Source organism: Mycteria americana, chromosome 8, assembly GCF_035582795.1.
Source record: "Mycteria americana isolate JAX WOST 10 ecotype Jacksonville Zoo and Gardens chromosome 8, USCA_MyAme_1.0, whole genome shotgun sequence".
In the NCBI taxonomy this organism is placed as follows: Eukaryota; Metazoa; Chordata; class Aves; order Ciconiiformes; family Ciconiidae; genus Mycteria; species Mycteria americana.
In genome coordinates, this window is record NC_134372.1 from 19,525,323 (window position 1) to 19,547,955 (window position 22,633).

Below are 22,633 nucleotides of genomic sequence, written 5' to 3' on the forward strand. Positions count from 1 at the left end.
TGCTACCCTGTCTTTTGCACTTCATCATGTTAATGTCCCTCTACTTTTTATCAAAAGGTTATAAATGTCACTGCTTTACAGAACTTGTGACCAGACCTGAAGTTCTGCTCTTTTTGTCTCTCTGCCCCGGGGCAATCCCACCCTCCCAGCTTAGTACTAGAACCTACTCTTTTTGCTTACTTGAGTTTCTGTGTTCAAGCAAGACTAACACAAACTATGTGTATAAAAAAGGTAACGTTGAAGTTGCTAGCTGGTTATCTTTCCCGTGTTTCTTGAACATTTACTTTGTCTTTAGCATATGGTCTGGTCCAGAGACTTCCCTGTAAGTGTTCAGTGTTTCCTTGCTTACTTAGATTAGTGCCTTCCTGCTTAAGCAATCAGGAGCTTGTTTTTATTTGATTGTTTATTATTAAGAAGTAGAATTAATGCAGTACCCCTTTTCTAGCTCTATTAATGCTCACATTATCTGTCTGCCACTCTAGAGGGGAGAGTTAAGTACTCAGAAGTGGAAAGTGGCAAATTATCATGTCTCCTAAATCAGCAGATATTGATCTTTATAAAAAATATTATTAAAGCTATTGCCAAAAACTGTAACATTTCTACAGACAGAATCATATTTTCCCAATTCCCAAGTGACAGCATTGCATTTTCTATCTTTTCTAAAGGGGAAGGGAGAGCGAAACAATAAACTGTGGTACTGATCCTGAATTAGAGACTAGCAGCTTCTCCCTTCCATACTCATTTATACAAAGAACTGGTTAGAAAAATGTTAACTCTTTTGCAGCAATTCAGTAAAAACAGCTTTCTTCAAGGATATTCAATAATGCTGAAACTTTGAAAGTTCCGTAGTTGTTATATCACTCAAGGAATTTGTTAGATATAACAGTTAGTTCAGTTACTTAAAAGCATTTACTTTCCAAATTCAAGGTCAGCATCAGTAGGTACAAGTATCCTACAAGCACCCCATAACTTGCACAGGCACAATACTGAAAGTCTATTTGAGGTGTTATACTCACCTGGTCAGAGCCAAAGCGGTAGCTTAACTGTTGTTTTGGCGATCAAAAGCTCTTATGGGAAAAGTATGTAAATGCTTCATAAAATTATAGGCAAGTAGATGTGGAAGGTGAAGGGGTCTCCTAGTCCATCCTCCTGTCTCAAAGCAGGGTTGTACCTGTCTGCGTCAGCATGGCAAACTCATTACAAGTATTACTTTGTCTTCAGTCCACCAATGGACATGGAGAACAGATGATTCCTTTTATCTTTGTACAAGCCTTGTAAAGCATGTTAGGTTTTTCAGGTTCCTCTTCGCTAGTCTAAATAACTAGTTCTTTTGGTCTTTCCTTGTTTGTTTCCGTGTTCCTCCAATCATTTTCATTGCTCTTACCTGAAGCATTTGTTGTTAATGCACATCTTTCTTGAAGCTGTGACCTAACTGCCACTGAGCACAGCAGAGTGGCACAGCAGAGTTTCACATGGCTGGCCAAGTGTATTCCTGTTTGTACTTTTGGTGAAGTGCTTGTTGTCTTTGCAGCAACACAAGACCAGTCATTTATGTTCAGCTTCAGAGCCACAGTAATGTGCAGATCTCCAGCCTGGCCAGGTGTATTTGTGTGGTTTATTCTGTTGTCGAACTTGTAGCCCTTTGCATTTGTCTTTACTGAATGCCATCTAGTTACCTTCAGGCCTTTTCTCAAATATGTGAAGATCTCCTGCAGTCCTTTCCAACGTGATGATACCTGTTCTGTTTGATCATCCAGCTTGGTAATAAATACATTGACCATGACTAGACTCGGGAAAGACCTCAGTCCTGCGTAATCCCTCGTGTTGTTTGATGCTGAACCACTGAGAGCTGCCCTCTGAATAGCTACCCAGCCAGTTTCCATCCACCTCATGGCAGTTTTGTAGACCATTCTTTTTCCCAGCTTCCAGAGGAGAATGGTATGTGAGACAGGGCCAAAAAGTATTACTCAGATGAAGATGTAATGCATTCTCTGTTTCTCTCCTCCGCACAAGGATGCGCTATATCAATTCAGTTTTATTCTATTGCAGTTTTGACAATTCAGTGACCCATGCTTGTAAGCATACATCGTTGTTGTTCCAGTATTTCCTGAGAACTGAAGTGAAAGATGAAAAACTTATGTGGTCCTGTAATCCTTCCCTCTCCTTTAGCTGTTTGTCCCTTCTAGGAAAAAATAGAAGGTCCTGCCTTTAGTCTCCCAGTTTCCTGAAGGTAGGGAAAACACAGTGATCACCAGTCGTGGGAAGCTGGGAAGGAAAACAGGATGAGAATATGATGGGAGACATCTCGCACAGCCCTGCGTTTTGGATTGTCTTTTAAAAGACTCTGACTGAGTCTTTTGTTCTCTTCTTCCCCTTCTCTTTGTATGCGGTGCAAAGAGGTGGTGCAGTGTCACCTCCCCACAGGCATTGCATGGCAGTGCAGGAACAGCTGGTTCAGACCCCTGGTTTGTGTTGATTACAGTGAGAACTAATGCTTTATAAGAAGTTTGAAAGCAGGGGACGCTGGCTCACTCTGTTTTCTTTGGCTAGCACCGCGCCCTTCCCCCACCCCCCCCCAAGTCATGTTCTTTAATTGCTGGTATAGCTCTTGAAGAACGGCATCGCTCTATGGCTTCTTAATCCTGGTCCATGCATTTTTGACGTGGACCTCTGTTTGGGGGTCCACACTGTCCATCCAAAGTTACTAACAGGTAATTTCAGGACAACTGTAATACCGAGAAGATGGAGAATACCCTTCCTCCTCTTTTATGTGACAAAAATACACCACTTGTGTTTTACAATTCCTGCCTAAGTAATCAACTATGCAAGCATTCAGTCTGAGATCAATAACATTTTGTGGGACTATCACAGGGATGTAATTCAGTCAGTCATCCCTTAGGATGTATTCTGTGTTTGTGTTTCTCCTTCAGCTTTAACAGTTCTGATTTAATAGATAAGGATTTTATTTTTTGTCCATTTGTACAATAGTCATTCCATGTGCAGCATGGCAAGCCTTCCTCTTTCAGAAAGCGTCTCAGCATCACCAGACCCTCCTTCAACAGAAAGTATTGCAGAAAAAAAGTAGATTTGCATAAGACTTACCTGTGACGGCATAGAGAGGCTAAGAAATGCTATTTTAATTTTCATTCATATTCTGGTCAAGAGGGTGCATCAGGGTGCAGTGGTGAAAGATACAGGAGTGAAGTAAGACTAGAAAAACAGAGCAACAACAACTTCCTTTTGAAAGCACAAACCACATGTTTTAATAAATCAACATATGTGCCATCAACGGAAAACCCAAGCACACCAGACTGCATGTAAGTGTTCTGGAGGAGTGAGCATGACTAAAAGTATAGAAGTGCCCTCCATGAAACTGCAGCAGATGGCCAAGAGAAGAAAGGGATGTGTTTTCAGGGGGATAGAGTGCTGGAGGGGGAGATAAAAAGTAAACTACTCTGCGAAATAGAAGTGCTTATTGTGCTTTACGTGTCAGTGTTTGAAGAACTTGGGTGTTGAGCTGACTTAGAAGTTTGTTAATGGTTTGAAAAGTGCAGACCTTTGTGATAGTGATGAATCAGCTAGATAACCATCTTAATTAGTTATTTTACTAAGCATTACTTCAAAGGGGACTACTTGGGCCTTTTTTAAAAAACATAGTAGGCATGCAAAAAGAATATAACAATATACCACTGCAAAACTTTTAACATAGCATACACCATAATTCCATGATTTCTGTGCTTCTGTTAATTCCCCACATATATAAAAATGCAATAGTACATGAGTGTTTTACCTATTTACATGTCTTCCCTTGCATCTTGCCTCTCTCCCTTTGGACTCCCTCCCTAAATCCATCACTTTATTTGATGGGTAGAAGGATGTTAGAAGAGGTAAATATTCTGTAGACTATTTTAAAAGAAATAAAATAGAATTGCATAAAACTTGATGGATATCCTCAGTTTCATTGCAAGGATTTTTGTTTGGCTTCATTTTTTTTTTAAGATAAAACACGTAGATGATAAGCTGTTCTAGCATATTTCTAAAGAGGAGGATCTTATATTTCACCTGTTTTCTAGAGCTGCAAGAGAGACTCTGGACTGTAACATGCTGCATCAAATCCACCTTGCAAAACAGCAAGCTCCAGGTAGCCTCTCCACTTGAGAAACACAGCATGCACGAGGCAAGATTTGATGCCATGTGATGCACTTGTACATGTGGATCCGCATCATATCAGTTTACAGCAGGGGTAAATGCAGTCAGCATGGAGAAAGGTGGAGACTTTGCATGTAGTGCCTGCAAAGCAGATGGTTGTTTTAAGGAAAAGCTAGTGTGGGTTAAGAAAAATATATGCACAGCATTTTCTAAATTGAATGGCAGTGTCATTGAAGATGAGTTTGTCCTTGTGCAAAGCTTATTTCTGAGACACTGTCAAAGCTATTCTTAATTTATAACATGTGGAAGTGTTGGCTACGGAAGTTAGAGATTCCCCAGTGCTACTGAACCGGGTGTCAGGCTGCTTGGCAGATGTTATAGTGTCTGTGATTGATTGGTACAGATCAAATTGAGCACACTTGATGAGCCTGGTCTTCTGTTCTCTCACTATTTATTGTCTCTTCCCCTTAAAGACCTTTCTCTGATGTATTTTGGGATGGAAGAGCAGTTGGATGATGGGGGATTCAGGCAGGATTGTGCATCAGTCCCATGCAGGTTACTTTGTTTAGCAGGGAGTGTGTTTCCAAAACAATGTAATCGGAAAAAACACAGCCTCCTGAAGGTTAAAGGAGAGTTTTTAAGTATAATCTGGAGGGATTTCATTTTCCCAGTAAGATTTTTTTTTTTTTTTCCCCTCTCAAATATATCACAGCAGCAAAGTTGCATACTGTCAACAGATGTGAAGGATCCAGTCTAACCTCTAATTGTCCTTATTTACTAATCCTCAGGGGGATAGATACAATCTTCTGTGAAGCACATCTTTGCGGATAAATTTAATTAAAATGTTTCGGCAAGTTAGAGACACAAGTCGAAGATGTTTTAAATTAAAAACCTAAGTCTGTCTGGATGCGAGAGGCTTCATTTCCTTGCAGTGAGAGCTTGTCACATGAGGGGGGGTGAGGGGTGTTAGAATGGATGTCTGAGTTTTGAGCTACACCTGAATGCAGCCATCCTTTGACTGATGAAGATAATGAGGAAATGGTGGGCTGTTGCTGGAGTGGATGGACAGCACCAGCGCAAGGGCAAGCTTTCTAGGGAAGCCATCTTGTGACACTAAATCTGTCTAAATGTCCTCTTGCAAAACTCCTTTGGGCAGACTTGGCTTTGGAGAAGACTTCAGAATATTTCTGAAGGGGTGGAAATGTCAGCTAGTTTTGTTTGGAAGGAATTCAGATATCTCTGTTGATCCTTCCAGCTCCCTCAGCTACTTCAGATGCCTTCAGGTTTTGCGACACATAGACCCTGGCAGGGTGATGCCATTTTTCTCTTCCTTTCCTTTGGGCAATTGCTTGTATGCCTTAGAGGCTCCTGTAACAATACACTGATCTTACTACGGTGCGTTTTGGAGGTAACATTAGTGCGTGTGCTAATGGTACAATATTGTGTTCTGTCTGCTTTAATATATCTAATGTGGTGACTTCTTCCTACGCAGCAGGCATTGGAGTACCACAAGAACTCTATCACTGAGGGAATACTAAAATATTTTTTATCAAATCTAGAAATCCAAACAAACTGGCAGAATATATCTACTCCAGCTATTTATGGTGTTTACCTACCTTCTAATGGGGCGTATAACTTGAAATGCTGGCTGATAGATGAAATTCAGGGTGAGGCTTGAAAAGATCTGTGTTTTAGTCCTGTCTGGCTGCTGTCCTGCTGGCTGACTTGCCATGAAGTCAGTCCTGTCAGTTAAGTCTGAGTAATGAAGATGAATTTCTAATGCAACTTCTTTGCCTGCTAAAAGTGTTCAGGGAATTATTTGTCTGAAGCCAGAATGGAACTTACTTTAATTTTCTTCTCATCCTGTTCTGGAAGTACAATACTTTGATAATGACTATCAGTTTGATTTTTTTATTTATTACCAGTTAATTTTTCTCAGATTACTATTTTCATGCCTGTTTCTTTCCCTTGCATCAACAGTTTTACAGAAGGAACAGTAAAAAATAAAAAGGATCTTATCTGTGCAAGGCCTGCTACGTGTAATACTTTTCAGACAGAAGCTCTTAAATTCTGTTGGAGTCAAATATGTTTTTACATTTATACTGAGCTGCAAGACTATAATCCAGGCTTTTCTCGTGGAATTGAAACATAATAGAGTTTGGGGGAGGCATGGCAGCTATGCAGATTGGGTGTATGCAGCATAAAAGGAGCTAGTGTTGGTTGCAGGTTAATGTACAAATAATTCAAAATTTTACTATGTTCTGTAGCAGGCTGTGACAATGTTAATATAGACTACTTGTGGCCGAGCATATATATCTGCTCTTCCAGACGCCTCCCCCATTTTTATCTGCTTTTGCTGAAAACATAATTCATATTCCCAAAACTCTGTAATAATTTAAATAATTTATATATACTAATTAGCTGTCTGGAAGATGCCAGAAGATATTCATATCACCAACCCTGAAATTGTACCTCTTTCAGAATTAAATCAAAGCACTCTGCAATATTAACAGCATTATAAACTTTCTAAGATAGTTAATAGCATAGAAAATGGATTCTGTATGCAAGGCTCTGCATTTGTGGACTACAGAACCACTTTGAAATGCAGAGTACACGCAGAGGCTTCATCTGTCTTGAATTCCACGTGCTCTCTCCATTCAGGTCCAGAAATGGTGAGAGCAGGGAACAACGCTGCACCCCTGAGAAGAGGGGATTCCTGTGTTGGAATACCAACTTGTCATTTTGCTGCCTTTCAGACAACAATAGGAATCACAGTGTTGCTGGATAAGTGTAAAATGATGTGGTCTTATTTTAAAACCTGCTTCACATTTCATTGGCTCTAGCTGAAGTCCTCTGACTTCTGCTTGTTTCTGGATTACATTAGTGAGAAGAGTACCTGTCCCTTTGAGCTCTCTCTGTACCTCATAAATTCCTATTTTCTGTTGAGAGAGGTGCCAGAGAGCATCAGCTGGGGAGTGCTGGTCATAATCGAGCTGCATCTGACACTGTAGTGAAGTTTGGACAAAACTATCCAGCTAGTTTATTCTCAAATTCTACAGCTTTCTCAACCATAAACCTGCCCGTTGATTACTGAGATAAAAAAGAACAGGATCAGATTCGTAAAATAATCACAAGGGCTGCAAATCGTTAGTGCACCACTGGCCAAAGTGAGTATATGGGTGAGAGGAAGGTGAACAAACGCATATAATATTGTCTCCAAGTACAATATGAGTACAATATTTATAAAAACCAAAATATACTATTCCTACAGGATGCAACTCAAAGACTCAACAAACTGCTGGTTTCTTTTTTAGCTACTCAGCCAGAGCTCTGCATTATTGAACTCGCATATAGGATCACCTTCTAAGACTGAAAGATAACTCCACCACAAATGAGGTGGGAGACCACCTCAAAAGCTTTTCATCTTAAGGATGTCCTGTATCAAAGATATACTTTATGTAGTCAACCTCAACAGGTTTCTCTTTCATTGTTGTGAGAGAAAACAATTCTTTCCTCAAAGAAGCAGCAAGCAGCTTGGCTTGGCCTCCTGAAGGACAGCAGCAACAAAAGCCACGTAATTAGCCTTATAAAAAGTGTGAGTAGTGGTGCAGGTTCTGCCACCTTTGCTTCAAGTGTTGTGAAGATCACAGTTCACAGCACAAAGTGAAGTGGAGCCCAGTGCCATTTGTCTTATTAGGAGCTGTAGAAGTTGAAAGAACGTAGAAGTAGCTGACTTAAACAGCATTCAAAAAGATATATTCATGCCTAATTGAAGTTGTTTAGCATGAAACCTTTTTGTTTAACATGAAATCTTGGAGGAAGGATTTTGCATAGTTCAATCAAGGACATGGGAGCCTGAAGGAGCTAAAGGAAAAGCTCTCTCATGACATTTTCATCTGTATGGTTTGGGGTTGTTCTCCACACTTCTGATGAAATCTCTAGAGTCCGTATTTTGTGTTTCATCCTCTTAGATTCTGGGGAAAAAATTCTAACCAAAACAGCTATGAATAATGTTTGCCCCTTTCCTAGAGACTTATCTAGTATCTTGCTTTTGGCAAAATGTGTAACAACTCATACTGGTACTATGTGACGGGTTTGGGCTATTTCTGTCTGTGTCAGTAGTCACATCTGAGCTGCATGGTGGACTAAATACAAATATCTAATATTAATTATAGTAAAGAATTAGGGAATTAAATGCAGTTTATCTTGGGTAATGTTAGGATCCAGGCTGGTCATGGTGATTAATGGATGTAATTTGCAACAATAATCTAAATACAATTCTGCTTGCCACGTAATCATTGTGTTGTGCTGTAGTATCATGCACCAAGATTAATCACAATGTAGTGATTCCCCATCCCCACCCCCCCGCAAGCCCACCTGTACTTTGAACACTTTACTGCCAGCTTTAGCAGCTAGGATGTTGCTGAAATGCATATACAGGGTCCATACTTTATTTTTTATTTATTTGCTGTGGACCTGAGCAGTTTTCCATCGGGAAAGAGTGAAGAAGAAAGATTACTTCAGGAACAAAAATATAAAAACATGGCGATTCTGTCTAGTGAGTTTTGGTTATAAATTAATAACTCATCTGTGCAAATTTATTTCAGGGTGAAGTTTGGCAGCTTATCTTTCAGTCTTAGAAGGTGATCCTATATGCGAGTTCAATAATGCAGAGCTCTGGCTGAGTAGCTAAAAAAGAAACCAGCAGTTTGTTGAGTCTTTGAGTTGCATCCTGTAGGAATAGTATATTTTGGTTTTTATAAATATACTGTGACCTGAATTTTATACATTAAAAAGGTCAAGATGAATAACCTTGTGCCAAGGTTTCCTTGCTCCTTGAGGCCACATGGCAGGCTGGACACACCATGGTACAGGCCGCACAGCAAAATCTGCCTGCAGAGCCTGTCTGACAAGGCAATACAAAGGTCTGAGCTTACAGACACCTACCATTCATGTGAAACAAATAACTTTTCTTAATCAAGTGCAAAAGTTTTTCCTTTGTAATGTAACTGAATCAGAGTGCTGTAAATCTTTCTAAAATCTTGCATAATTAGATAGCTGTTGCATTGAGGACTTTCAATACATATTATTACTTGCACCAAAGCTGTTTACCAAATGCTAAAGTTCAGATGACCAAAGCACCCACAAAAACTAAATACAGCCAGGTATCTAAAAGAAAATACACATGGTAAGAACTTTTAATACCTTAGTAAGTGAAATGGCATCACTGCCTGCCTTAGCTGGGTGAGAGAGAGACCCTGCTCTCAGCTATCTCTGAGGTGCAGGTTTGAGTATACAAGTGACTGTACAGTCTGCCCATAACTGAATTTCTCTGTGTTTTGTTTCTTCAGTCCTGCCACTGCATTGCAAATGATTCCATTTCTAGATGTTACTGGAATTATTTTCCTGAGTGAAGCTTTGTGAGCTGGGCTCCTTGTATCTCCGAGGAACAAGTAACTGGGAGGTTAGTTGTGCTTAAAGAGCTGACTGCTCACCTGTGTGATGACCAGCAAAAGTCTCTAAACTAGCAATAAAAAGATCTGCCACTCAGGAAGAAATCCTCATCAAACAAAATTGCTGCTTGTTAAGAGGTGCAATATTAGCATATGTGGAGAAGAAAATGCTTCTTCCAGGTATACACCTTAAATGTAAAGATGAGAAGAAAACTTGTCTTTTGTTTTCATATGAGAATTTAGCAGAAAGAACAGATAATATTTTGTGATTTTCCAAAAAAAGGGCTTTTTCCTCTTGCTTCTACCCCCTTCTTTTTGCTATTTTTAAAGTGATATTATGAGGCTTTTTAAACCAGTTTCATTACAGTTAGTTCCGCCTCTCCTCAGGCAGCTGCAGCTTTATGTACCAAATTTTTATTTTACCCAGAAGCTTTCTGCCTGCTAATAAATAATGGTGGTAAATTTTTATATGAAATAAATGGGGTTTCTCATTGCAGCAGAAAGGAAAATAAGTGTGGTGGGTTTTTTTCCTCTCCATGCATCTTTAAATTATAGAAATTAAATAGTGTGAAAACAGAATTCATTTTAGAGAGACATGGTCAGGTTAAAAAAATAAAGTTCTTTGACTTATGCCATTAATGATAACTTAGATCATCGTTACACAAAAGGTGTTTGGAATCTTGTAAATATATTTTTTTAATAATTTTAAGTACAGTCTCTAAAGAGCAGTCAGCTGTGCTTTCTGTTCTCGTTCCTGAAGTGAGTTTCTGTGAGCAGTATAAGCCTTCACAGTGAGCCTGAGAGCAGGTGAACAGTCCCGAGGCAATGTGTGCAGCCACGGCAGGAGATTTACCTTTATCTGCAGTAGGAGGGAGGGAAGTGGAAGGGGGGGCATTAAGGTGGCAGGAACAAGAAGAGTGTGACCTGAGGCTGATAATTTAAACTCTCTAAGAGCCTACCTGGGTTCTGAGAGTGCATCCCTGCACTGGCCCCAGGGCAGTCTTAGAGATGGCTTTGCTCTGGTGGGATGTTAAAACTTGCTCATCTTTTTTCTGATTTGCCAAATTATCATGGGCGCATTGTTATTAGTAAGTCTCAAAATAAGCGTTGTGGTCCAGCTTCTCGCATTGTTGCTGAACCACTTCTCACTGACATGAAGCATCACTAGTCTAAATACTAACCCACCTATGTTTGCCTGCTTGTCTCCTTGTTTTCAAAAACTTGCAAGAAACACGAGAGCACTACTCTAACGTGCCATATTTTGAAATCCGGAATTGTTTCACGTGGCTTCAATAAATTTACAGGTGTAGCGGGAGACATTTCTTTTGGCTGAAGAACATCCTTGAGAATTTCAGGGTAAGGCTGCTTTTCTTGAAGAAATTGAGTTAGGCTTATAATTGGAAAGGGATAGCTATTTAAATAGTCAATATAAATGGAACATAATTAACATTACCTTAATCCCTCTCCCATGGTTCTTAAATCTACACATGGGGACCTCGGATTGAGGATGCATGTCCAGATGTATCTTAATTAAGTTCCAATTAATTTAACTACTTAAACAGTTAATCCTTTCTCTCTTAAAATGAGATTTCACACTGTGGAAAGAGTAAAACGTTTCATTTGTCCATTTTATGTCCACTACGCTTCCTGACAACAATGCTGTAATGGTCCATGATCCCATCCAGCAGCAGGGCTGGGAAGTGAAGCAGCTGCTCGTGGCCCCCACAGGCGATGAGGGGCCATGGCTGTACCCACAGTGCTGACCTTGGTTCTGCGTGGGTCTGTTGCAGTGTTGTGCACGTGCATCTGTTGCTAGGCTGAGTATTTGTCTGACAGTGGGTGGGGGTTTTTTAGGCACAAATAGTGGAAGAGAAAGGTGAAGGTGCCAGACCTGTCTTGAAGGCCAGGAGGGGCAGGGGTGCCCTGTCCCCGCACCTCTGGGCTGGTATTGCTGCCTCAGGGTGGGAGGGTGGGCTCCCAGCTGCTGGAGCAGGGCTCCAGCTGCAGAGGCTCTCCTTATGTGTCTTTGTATGTACAAAGCTCTAACTCTCTGTTTTTCTATTATTCTGGGATTAGACCAAAGCTTTATTAAATTTCTTGTAGATGATTAAAAGGGGAATTGAAATTACAAGATAAAATCTGAAGCATTCAGAAAGAGAAATTTTCCTTCTTTATTCTTCACATACTCCAGTTAAAATATTTCAAGCTAAATGTTTCTTTCTCCCCAAAATAAATAGGAGGGAGCGCTTGCACAGACAGGTTAGGCTTTCCTAGGTAAATCTTAGACCGTTTTTAAAAACTGTTCTTAGCAATGCTCCCCTGTCTTTTTCTCACTCATTTGTGGGCTACTATGTGACTTCCTTAAAACAGAATGGAAGAATGAGAATTATGAAATCTGATACATTAAAATGTTTTTGTGGCTTCTTTAAAACCAAGTCACTGGTAAGAGCTGATAAGCGCACATGTGAGTGGCATTTGTTCTAAGTGACGGGTTTCCAAATCTTGCTCCTATTGCCAGCCATTTCCCAGTACTCATGGGCACTATATCTCCTCATCCTGGTTACACATCTGTGTTGCTAAATGAAAGTAATCAGAGTCAGCATGAAAATTTAATAAGCTGCATTCTGGCATTGGTCATGTTCTCAATTGTGTATTTGTTTTCTGCCTGCAGAAGTCCTCAGACATTGTCAACCAGAGCAGCTCCAATGTTTACAAGCACTGATGTTTATTAGCCTCAAATCACTGTCTGTTGGTGGTATTCCAAAAACAGACCAGGCCTCTGAATTTGCCAGTATTTTGTGTGTGGGGGGGTGTGATCAAAGCCAGGCCCCAGCCTGAGAAGCCATAAACCTCATGGTCTTCCCCTTCCAGTCTGAAAATTAGTATGTTTCAGAAGCAGAAAGATCCTTAGACAGATCAGTGGAATTTAAAGCTTCTAACTCTAGCATGGTAAAGTTTTCGATAATTACATATTTTGACTTCATGGCAACTCATCAAGTGCGTAGTTGGTTGCATCTACAGCCTAGGCAGGGTGTGTCTTAGAGTGTTGAGCCTTGTGGCAGTCCTTATTGCCCTTTTCGGAGAAGCAGAATAAAGACAGAGAAAAATGGGAGCAAGTTTTGTGCATGTCCCCTTAACCTTTTGCCGCAGGAACAAAGTTTTAAGGTTCCCAGCACCACTAGCTGAGCCAAGTTTTGGAAATTATTAAGCTATTGTCTGTTTCCTGAAACTTTCCTATCTTGTCTGCTGGGGTTTCAGCTCCCTGCATGTTTACTTTGCTGTCTGGCTGGTAACTGCTTGTGGTTTGGCTCCAGCATGGGAGTTTAGGGAGGTTTAGCTCAGTTCTCCGCCTGCTTTGGTATATGCTGCTGGTATATTTGGTATATTGACCATAGCAGAGTGGTCCATCACCATATGTGTGGCAGCCTTGGGTTTTAGCTCCTATTTTATGGGATTGCTTACTGCTTGGTACCAATGTGTCTCGCCTTTTGTTCTCTCCCCTCCGTGATTTTTATGCTTCTCAGTGGGACATAGAAACCCATGTGAAAAATCTTTTCATCTTCACACTGTGCATGTATTTCTGTTTGCTCACTCTAAGAAAGGCACAAGTGGCTAAGGGCACTTCCGGAAGGGATCTCCTCGCTGCATTGAATAACTCGATGGGTACCTGTGGGGTTTCAGCAGACCACTGTAGCCTGCTGAGCAATGGGAGGGAGACCTGAACTCCTGACTGAAAGGAAAGGCTTAGCTGGAAGCCGTTTGCTGGAAGCCGTTTGCTTCCCTGAGTGCTACCATGTCACCTCCTAATGAAAAGAAATTACTTTTCAGTAATTCCTAGTAAAACTCCCATCTCATTCCTAGGGGAGATGTTTTAAATGGTCTTCTACTAATTCTCTGAACACTTAAAACTGGATCAAAATGCTCCAGTGAGATTTGCTCTGCCCTCATATAAAATTTGAAGCTGCCTGCTGTACCTATGGCTGTGGATTGATGAGGCATTGCAGAACAGCCCGGTGCATGCTCACCACCCTCGGGAGGAGTAAGGTGTGTCAAGGTGCTCTGGATCGCTTCCTCTCTGTAGAGCAGCTCGGAGCCTATTAAAACAAGAAACAGCCTGCCCACAGCCTGCAGGATGCTCATGCTGCTCTTTGGAGGTAGGAGCACAGGGGAAGCTGAGGGGCAAAGAGCAACTGGGACGACAGGGAGGGATTAGCAGCCAAGCAAGTTGACCAAAACAGCTGCTCTTGGGAGTATCACCGTGGGCCAGGTACAGCCTTGGCAAAAGGGAAAAAGGATTCTTTGTAAGGAAATAAAATCTCCATTAGGTGTCTTGAAACAAATTATTGCTTTCACACTGGAGTCTTACTAACTCCAAAGAATCTAATGTGTTGGATGGGTTTTTCTTATTTTTTTTAATTAACATCAGGAGCTGACATTTGGATGAAGAGTTTCAGCGAGCTAATGCCCTCAGTCCTGGGCAGCGGTGTGTACATATAAAAGCAAGTACCTGATTTATAGCTGTCTGCGTTCAAAAAGCCTGAGCACAACAATTAAAGATGTGGCTGAAGAATTTGAATGAATACATAGGGACTTAAAGCAGCTCTATTTCTGAGTCAGGAAGAAGCATGTAGGCTGTATTTAAAGAGACGCTAGTGGCAGAAGGGTGTTTTAGGCACTGTCCATTTACATTAGTGTTCTGAAGACCCGCTTCTTGTTCAGCTTCTTGGCAAACCAGAAATTAGGACGCTAACGTGTTTTTATGAACAAGAAGTCCAGGCACTATTGGTTGCTTCCATATATTGCTTGAGATCAGATCCACTTAAATGCTTGAGGTGTAGGTGCTGCCCTCTAACAACGTATCTACAGATATATAACCCATGCCCACTGCCAGCTCTCCTTTCCTAGAGCTGTAACCAAGGTTTGATGCTGTCAGCTCCCCCACAGTGGCATACTATGTATTTCAGCAGAAAGCTTTCTTACATGAGCAAATGCATTTTGGTAAAGTTTCTCATGTCCTATTGAAAAATCTGGATGTGTATTGGAACAATATTTTTTGAGCTATTTCTTCTGTGCAAATAGAGCTTAATTGGTACTTATGTTCTGCTTAATTATGCTTCACATTTTGGAGCAATCTGCTCAACTTAAACACCAGTTCTGTGAAATGGAAAGAAGTAATTCTTTTGGGCGATACTGTCTCATTTGGATGAGATCTGTAGCATGCTTATTTAATAGCAGTGTTTCACTCCTCAATTCTTCCTGGACCAAAAAACTTTGTACTTTTTATAGTCTTTGCACAGGTGAATTGCCATAATGTGCTAGTGAGCTGTCCTGTCTGCTATTATAGGAGGAAAATCGCTCCCAAATTCACTCCTGCTGGGGATGCTAACGTTGCCTTATAGTTATATGGCAAATTCTGTTTTCTGTTTCACACACTGCTGTTTCCAAACAGGATGATATGTATGTTAATAAACAAAACAAAATAATCTTTTTTTTTTTTTTTATAAATATGAGCAAACCCACACATGTTTTCAGCTTGGGAAAATAAATATTTCGGTTTCTGTTTAAAAAAACCCCAAAAACACAAAGCTTCATTTTAAAACAAACTCATTTTAAGAAATTGAAACTTAAGGCCAAAGCAGAAATAATGACTTTTTTTTTTTTTTCCCTCCAAGATCTTTAGTATGAAATTTCTGTTGTGCAGAATTCCGGTGTAGGTGCCTGGATATGAGCATACATATGTTACAGCTCTGCTCATTCACTGTGTAGTTCCCCAGTAATGAAGTAAAAATTTATGGAACTGGGTAACTTAACAGAGAAAAAGCTGCAAAGAGCCACGGCACTGTAAATAGACTGAGACAAACTGACCACAAACATGGTGTAGGTGGAGATGGCTTCTGCCTGTATTACAATGAATTGTGAACATTTGTGAGAAATGAAATTTGAAAGATTTTCCAAAATGAAGTTTTCTGAATCACAGTCAAAACTTCCATTGTGTGGAAAATAAGGGGTTTTAAAATTTATTTTCCCAATCTGGAACATCACCTTTGGAAGACTGATATCTCCCACAAAACAATTTGAATTCCAAACAGCTTCAGTGCCCCAGTTGGGAGCTCAGCCTAAGCTGCACATGCACCCAAGGGTGGCTCAGACCCAGGGACTTTCTGCCTCTCCTGGCATGCTCATGGCCATGGGGCACCCACTGGGAAGCACCAGCCCACAGCAGCGTCTGGCCCTTGGGTGGTGATGGAACCAGCATGCTTTGGCTGTCCTCATTTGGAGGCTGCTGCAGCAGTCTTTCATATCTGCAGCGGTATTTAGATACTCTCACCAGCAGCCTGTAGTGACTGAGCACAGGCATGCCTCAGTATCCCCTAGCTCAACTCTGTTTGACTTCAGCTGTGCCCCAGTGTACCCTGCACATCTCAGACACAGGCTGAGTGCCCTCACTGGCACCCACTCCCTCGAACCGTGGCACGTTGTCCCTCAGCTTCCCTCGGGCAAGCCTGATATTATCCCCCTCCCCCTTCGAGTCTAGTTTAAAGCTCTGTCAATGAGCCCCGCAAGTTCCTGAGCAAAGATTCTCTTTCCCCTTTGAGAAAGATGAATCCCATCAGACACCAGCAAACCTGAAAGGAGGTTGTAGAGAAGTGGGGGTCGGTCTCTTCTCCCAGGTAACAAGTGATAGGACAAGAGGAAATGGCCTCAAGTTGCGCCAGGGGAGGTTTAGACTGGATATTAGGAAATTTTACTTCACTGAAAGGGTTGTCAAGCATTGGAACAGGCTGCCCAGGGAAGTGGTTGAGTCGCTGTCCCTGGAAGTATTAAAAAGACGTTTGGATGAGGTGCTTAGGGACATGGTGTAGTGGTGGTCTTGGTAGTGTTAGGTTTACAGTTGGACTTGATGATCTTAAAGGTCTTTTCCAACCTATACGATTCTGTGAAAGCACAGCGAGGCTGTCGATGGGAAGATAATGTGTGCACACACACACATATGCACATACGCACTCTCTCCATGTGAAAAGTCCTAGTCCAGAATAAAGAAATATCAGGTGAGGCTGCAGCTTTGTGATCCTCTGCAGTCATGACCTCAAACACTGTGTATGTGATTAAGAGTGTCCATTATAAGGGTTTTATGTAGTTTAAGTTGTGTTTGGCCTTGTACCATTGTCTATTCACCTTCATCTTCTGAATGTCTGCTTAGTTCTTGTGTCAGTTCTGCAGCCAGCACCAAATGTATGTAATCCCACCTGTTCAAAAAAGGTGCCTCTGAGGGCGAAAACAACTTATGTTTTAGACTGTAGTTAAAACTTGCCTGAATACACAAATATAAAATTCTATTTTTCCCATAATAACCCAAGGATAGCACGTCCTTGAATTAGGCACTGAACTAATTAGTATTTCTGATTGGTTGATTCCTCCACATTATATATTCATTGATTATTGTTCTTCCAAAAGCCTTTTTCTAACTCAAAGCTAGAGTAAACCAATGTTCATGGAAATCTGTGCAGTAATAAATCAGGGACTTGAAGTTTCTGATTTGCTTTTCAATGAGAAAAAAAAAAAACAATGGCAGCAATAATTCTTCTCAGAATAAGTCCATTTGTAATGCATTGTTTTGGCTCATCAGAGGTTTTTTGATTAATAACCTATTCCAAAAAGAAAGAAATTTAAGTTCAGTGACTTTATTTATAATTCAGAAGTCTCCTATGACTATTTCATTTAAGTGCCCTCTGAAGAGTTTCTGATATTTCTTCTGAAAAAAGCATCATAGTTTGATGGCTTGATATATTCTTATGGTTTTCCTTTTCCCTTGCTGCTTTGGAATCGAAATCTTGCCTTGGTCCTGGCTCACCCTGCCTTTCCCAGGCTAGGGGAACCCATTTAAGGCTAGTGGCTTACTGCTGCTTTTTTGAGGAGATTACTGCCTCTATATCCTTTATTTGCCCTCTCTGTGCCTTACCAAAACATGCACAGGAGACTTCCGCAATTTAAATTTTTTTTTTCCCCAAGTGGTAATTACCGATCTAAACTCTAGTCTAGTAAAAGTATAGTAATATGTTTAAGCTATTAGATTAATGCTGTGAGTAGCTGTGGTAGGAATTTTCTGCTGGGCTAGTTACCCATTAGTAAGAAATGAGTCTTCTGCAAAACTGATGTTTGTCAGGATGTGGGGCTTTGTGCCCCTCGCTGGGGGCTGGAGCTGCCCCTCTGCTGCTGCCTGTCATGTCTCCAGCTATTAGACTGTCAGGGGAAAGGGACATTTCATTGCAGTTAGCCAGATAGTAATTTTTCAGGAAATAGGATTTGCATGAACTTTTTTCCATTTTCTGTTCCATTTTCCATTTTCATCATCTCTATCCAGGACCAATTTAAAATTTAAAAAAATTACAAACTATGACCTTTAACAGTGGATCTCTTCCTCTACCCAGGTGTGGCTGCAGGCATCTCAGAGTAAACTCAGCTCTGCCTCAGGCATCCCAGAGTAACCTCAGCTCTGCCTTAGGCCCCCTGTGTGACTCTGAGCAAGTCTCCTGACAGAGGGGCAGCTCTAAACCAAATGCTCATGAGCCGGGGCTGCCCAGGCATGCCACAGCCTTGGCACACAGGAAAAGCTCCTCTGCTCTGCTTTGAGCACTTGTTCTTGACAGCTAAAATAGAAAGAGCATTTGTGCTCTTTGCAAAATTTGTGCTTTTTGCAAAAGCAAAGTGCTTTGTTTCCTGCTGAGATGACAAACCTTTGGTGTAGGAACTGTCCCTACTATGTATTTGTACAATGGCGGGACCCTGACTTCAGGATCACTGATATAACTGATAGAGACCAGGACCAAGTCCAGCACCAGAAGGGGAATTATCCTTTGTGAGCCCAGCTGGGTGGTGTAAAGGTCTCAGCCGTGAACATTATTGTTCCCTGTGATGATGCTCAGTGCTATCCAGATTACATTTTATTACAGCAGGTAAGCTTGTTATATTATACTTGTGCATATTAAGAAAGTACATAGGCTCAAAATTTACTGAAGAGCTGTGCATGTCTTGGGTACAAAGACATCAACTCTGGATTGGGAAATTGAGCTCAGATTGCTGGAGACCAGGACAAGGCTCTCGGGAGTATCACTCTGTATTCATCATTTTCTTCTTCCCTTCCCTGGGTTAGATGAATTTTTTGGTCTGACCCAAGACAGCCATTTTTATGTGTCACCTTTTCCAAGAAGAAAATCCTACAAAGTGTGAATAGATTGATAGAAACAAGGAACACTGATTGGGTGAGAATAATGCTGAAAGGCTATTCCCAGGGCACACTGTGCTGGACTGTGAAGTGCCAAGAACTGCAGCTTTTTGGAATACTGATTTTTTTTTTTTTTTTTTTTTTTTTTTTTAATCTACAGACAGGATGGTACTTGGCTTTAGTTCTGCTGCTAGTTTGCACAGCAAAGGATCCTTGCTAGCTGGAGTTCAGCACCTGCCCCAGATTTAGAGAGAGCCTGATTTTGCAGCACAGAAACAACTCTGTAATGTGAACTCTCTTACAGAGCCTAAGCAGGCAAAAGTCCCTGAAAAGGAGCAAGCCTAGTCACAGAATTAACGTGCCTCTATCATGAATGCTTATCTCCTTTTTTGGAAATCACCCCAGGTTGCTCAGTCTGCTCTGTGAAATACTACAGACGACTCGGGACAAGTTGGCGGTGTTGCCTTTGGAAAGAAGATTAGTGACCACATTACGTGTTAGTTCATAGCTGTTCCCTGGGGTTCACTGAGCTTTTCTCAGGCCAGTGTTGGTAAGGTAGACTAAATGATTTCTACTCTGTGCTAGCTGGGTTTTTCCCTGTTGTACCAGCCCTGAGTCTAGCTCTTTTCTGTGATTACACTTTCCCACATGGCTGATTCATGGCTCTTGTTATAAAGCCTTGTGATGGAGTGTGGCATGAAAGGTGTCTGTTTCCCTGCTTGAGGAGCCACATGTCCACTTTTCTGGTTAAGGCAATGGATGTATAGACGTGTTCATACAACACCAGCCATATTAAACCTGATTTGCTGTACCAGTGCTAGAGTCAAAGGAAGCCTGGCAGCATGTACTGCCAGTAGCTCTGGGAATATGGCGAAAGAATCTGGTGCACGTCCTTCAGATTAATCACTGGTTTTTTACATTTATTTAATCAAATGCATGCTTGCCGTCAGTTCTTCCTGTTGGTCATCATTTGGCTGCATCACTCTTGTTACTCTTGGCTGCATTCCTTATATTGCTCTTTGAAGTACTTGGAGTGGTTTAGAAGCAAATACTTTACTTTAAGCACTGCCTAAATACCAACCTAGAAAAAAATTAAAGTCTTGGAAGAGTCCTTGCTGGAACTGAAGTGGAGCTTTGTCTTATGCAACAGCACAGAACCAAAGCACAAAGTCAGACCCATTTTTAACAAGGGAGAGGCATTAACTGAGTGCTAATGAAGTTGAGGGGCTTGCATGGAGCACTGGGAAGGCGTGGCTGGATGTGTAAGTGTTGTTAGTCCCATTTTACCGATGGGCAAATTGCCTTTACTCCTTCCTGTTCTGCCGGACAGCTACTGAGGCGTAATTCATTTCTGTGGCAGGGCTGGAAATAGATCCATAAGCGCTTGAATGCCGTGAAACATTACAACTCCTGGTTGTAGTGCGTTATCGTGAGCAAATAATGCTGCCAATGCTATTGATGATCACAACTAGGAGGCTGAAAGAAGCTGTCAGTGCTATCAAGCAAGATAGCTTTTAGGTTGTGTTGCAATTCATGTTAGACATTCGTCTTTTCAAATACCCCTGCTCTGCAGTCTGAGTCCTGCTAAGGATATAAGAACTCATTTGCATAAAGTGTTTTGTGTTTCCAGCAAAATTCTGCAAGTTCTGCAAAACTCCCCTTTCAGGGGAAATGATGTATTCTAATGTTTGTTTCTTTGGTTCCCCTAAACGGAAATGACTTACTGTGAATTCTGCTGTGAGGCCGTTAATGTGATGGGAGGATTTTCTTGCTGGGCTTGAGGTTTCCTGCTGCAGGGCATCCGAGAAGGAGCAGAGACTTGGGTTTTTGGGTTGTTTTTTTTTTGTTTTTTTTTTTTTTTTTCTGGAGGGGTGGGGAAAATGCTTCATCATCTGTCCCCTTGCAGTCCTAATTTTAATTGTAGCCATGACTTATTAAGTACCACTCAGTGTTTGAAAGGGATTGATTGTGGGTGCTTGTCCTTGGATTAACTCTTCAGACAGGCTTTTTCAGGGCCTCTGTGGATATAAGATTGTGTTTGAGACAAGAGTAGAGAATCTCCTCTTCCATTAAGTTAATTACTAATGGTTGGGAAAAAATTGTACAAACTGAAGCCTGGATTGCTGCTGGGGCAGCTAAAGAATATCTGGAAGACAGCAGAAAACATTGCAAAACACACAAGCAGTGTTGGTGGTAGTTTGGACATAGCTGTAGGTAATGCCTTTGCCCTAACTCCAGCCTGGACCTGAGCTCTTGAGATTGAGCACGATGCGGATGATTTGCAGCACTGAAAACAGTTTTCCCGAAGTGCCTAGTGTATGTGTACTACTTTGCACGTGGTGTCTGTACCCCTCGGCACACCCCAGCCCGGCCACCTGCTAGAAAAGGTATTCAGGGAGATGTTTCAGGATTTTACTGTGGGAATGACCACATCTCTTAACTCATTAAACGCTGCCTAGAGCTGTGTCCAGACTACCACCAACCTCAGAGACTGCAAGCTATATACCCATCTATTGAACTAAAATTGTATATACTTGGGGGAAGGAGCCATTAATACCCCCACAAAACACATAGAATTACTCTGAGAAGGTGACTGGGTGTCAGTCTGAGCTGTCTTTTGTGCAGAGATGTTTGAAGTTGAATTGAAGAAGTGATGCTGAATGTATTCACAATTTCATGTTAACAGAATAAAATGGAAAGTGCTGCCAGGTCCTGTGGCCTGTAAAATGTGTAGGTATTGCAGGAAATACATTTGTTTAACAAACCATACAAAAATTATTCAAATATATAAAAAGTTAGTATGTAAATATTTTTCGGTTTTTATTTCTTTTTGGTTGGGAATTGGTGTGTTACCAAATGGCATTTCAGTATCTTGTTTCAACGCTAAGTGATGTACTATGTTTCTTACAAAGCACGAAAATAATCAAGAGTACGCTTTTCACTTTCCAGTGTGGGTAGTGGAACATGAAGCTTTATTTGTGGTGTAAATTGCTGTGTTATGACAATGTAGGGAAATGTGGCTTTTTAAACAGTAAGGAGTAATGCTGAGAAATGGAATGTGCTCATACTATGCTACTCACGAGATCACTCAAAAGTGAGTAAGATTGAAGTGTACCAAAAAAAAAAAAGGCTGTTCATGCTGAGAGTCTCTTTATACAAATCAAGAGGAGGGGTGGGGCAGAGGTGTCTGGTTTAAGCAGGGGACCGTGTCCAGCTTGACGTTGCCAGCCAGTGGTACCACCTTCAGCAGACATGAAGGCAGTGCTGCTCAGGTCTGTAGAGAGAGGAGAGGTTCTGCTCTGTGAGGTGTAGGAGCTGGAGCAGCTCTGCCTGGGAACACGCAATGAGAGGAGCCTTTACTGCTTCCAGTGCTGCAGCAAGCATGCAGCTTGCCCCCCACTGCCACTAGGCAGGTGCTGAGATATTTTTCTCTTCCCTCTCCCCACCCCACCACCCCCCACTCAGAGAAGCAGCAGATCACATAATTTGAGGAAGTTTTTCAACTGACCTAACTAGAGCCTGCCAAGGGCAAAGCAGCAGCTGTTGTAGGCTTTTACTTGCCTCCTTCATAACAGATGTGACACAACTGCAGGACAGTAGTTTTTCCACTGACTCTATTATGTTTATGAAACAAATGTATTTCTCCCTGAGGGCAGGGAGATTGTGTTGGGGCTCCTGTAACTGAGAAAACAATGGAGCTGGCCGAAAACAATCCTGGAGCTAAGGACCCATCCCCTCAGTATGTTTGGCAGTGAGGGATTTCTGCATAAGCCATTTTATTGAGTTCCTTTAAATTCATTCTATTAAA

At 41.4% G+C, this 22,633-nt stretch overlaps 1 protein-coding gene across 9 annotated transcripts in view; it reads left to right on the top strand.

Moving 5' to 3' along the window:
• Positions 1 to 22,633, top strand: part of KCNIP1 (potassium voltage-gated channel interacting protein 1) — a 294,312-nt gene that overhangs the window by 237,916 nt on the left and 33,763 nt on the right. Inside the window, exon 1 of one of the 9 annotated variants that reach the window (XM_075510016.1) lies at positions 18,338 to 18,556. The exons of 7 other annotated variants lie outside the window; for them this stretch is intronic. Coding sequence is in view for 1 of the 2 variants with exons in the window: in XM_075510010.1 (XP_075366125.1) it covers positions 20,039 to 20,087 (49 nt within the window). In the remaining variant the exon portion in view is untranslated. Of the gene's footprint in view, positions 1 to 18,337; positions 18,557 to 19,885; positions 20,088 to 22,633 lie in introns of those variants that run through there. One more of the 9 variants, XM_075510010.1, reaches the window with a different exon arrangement.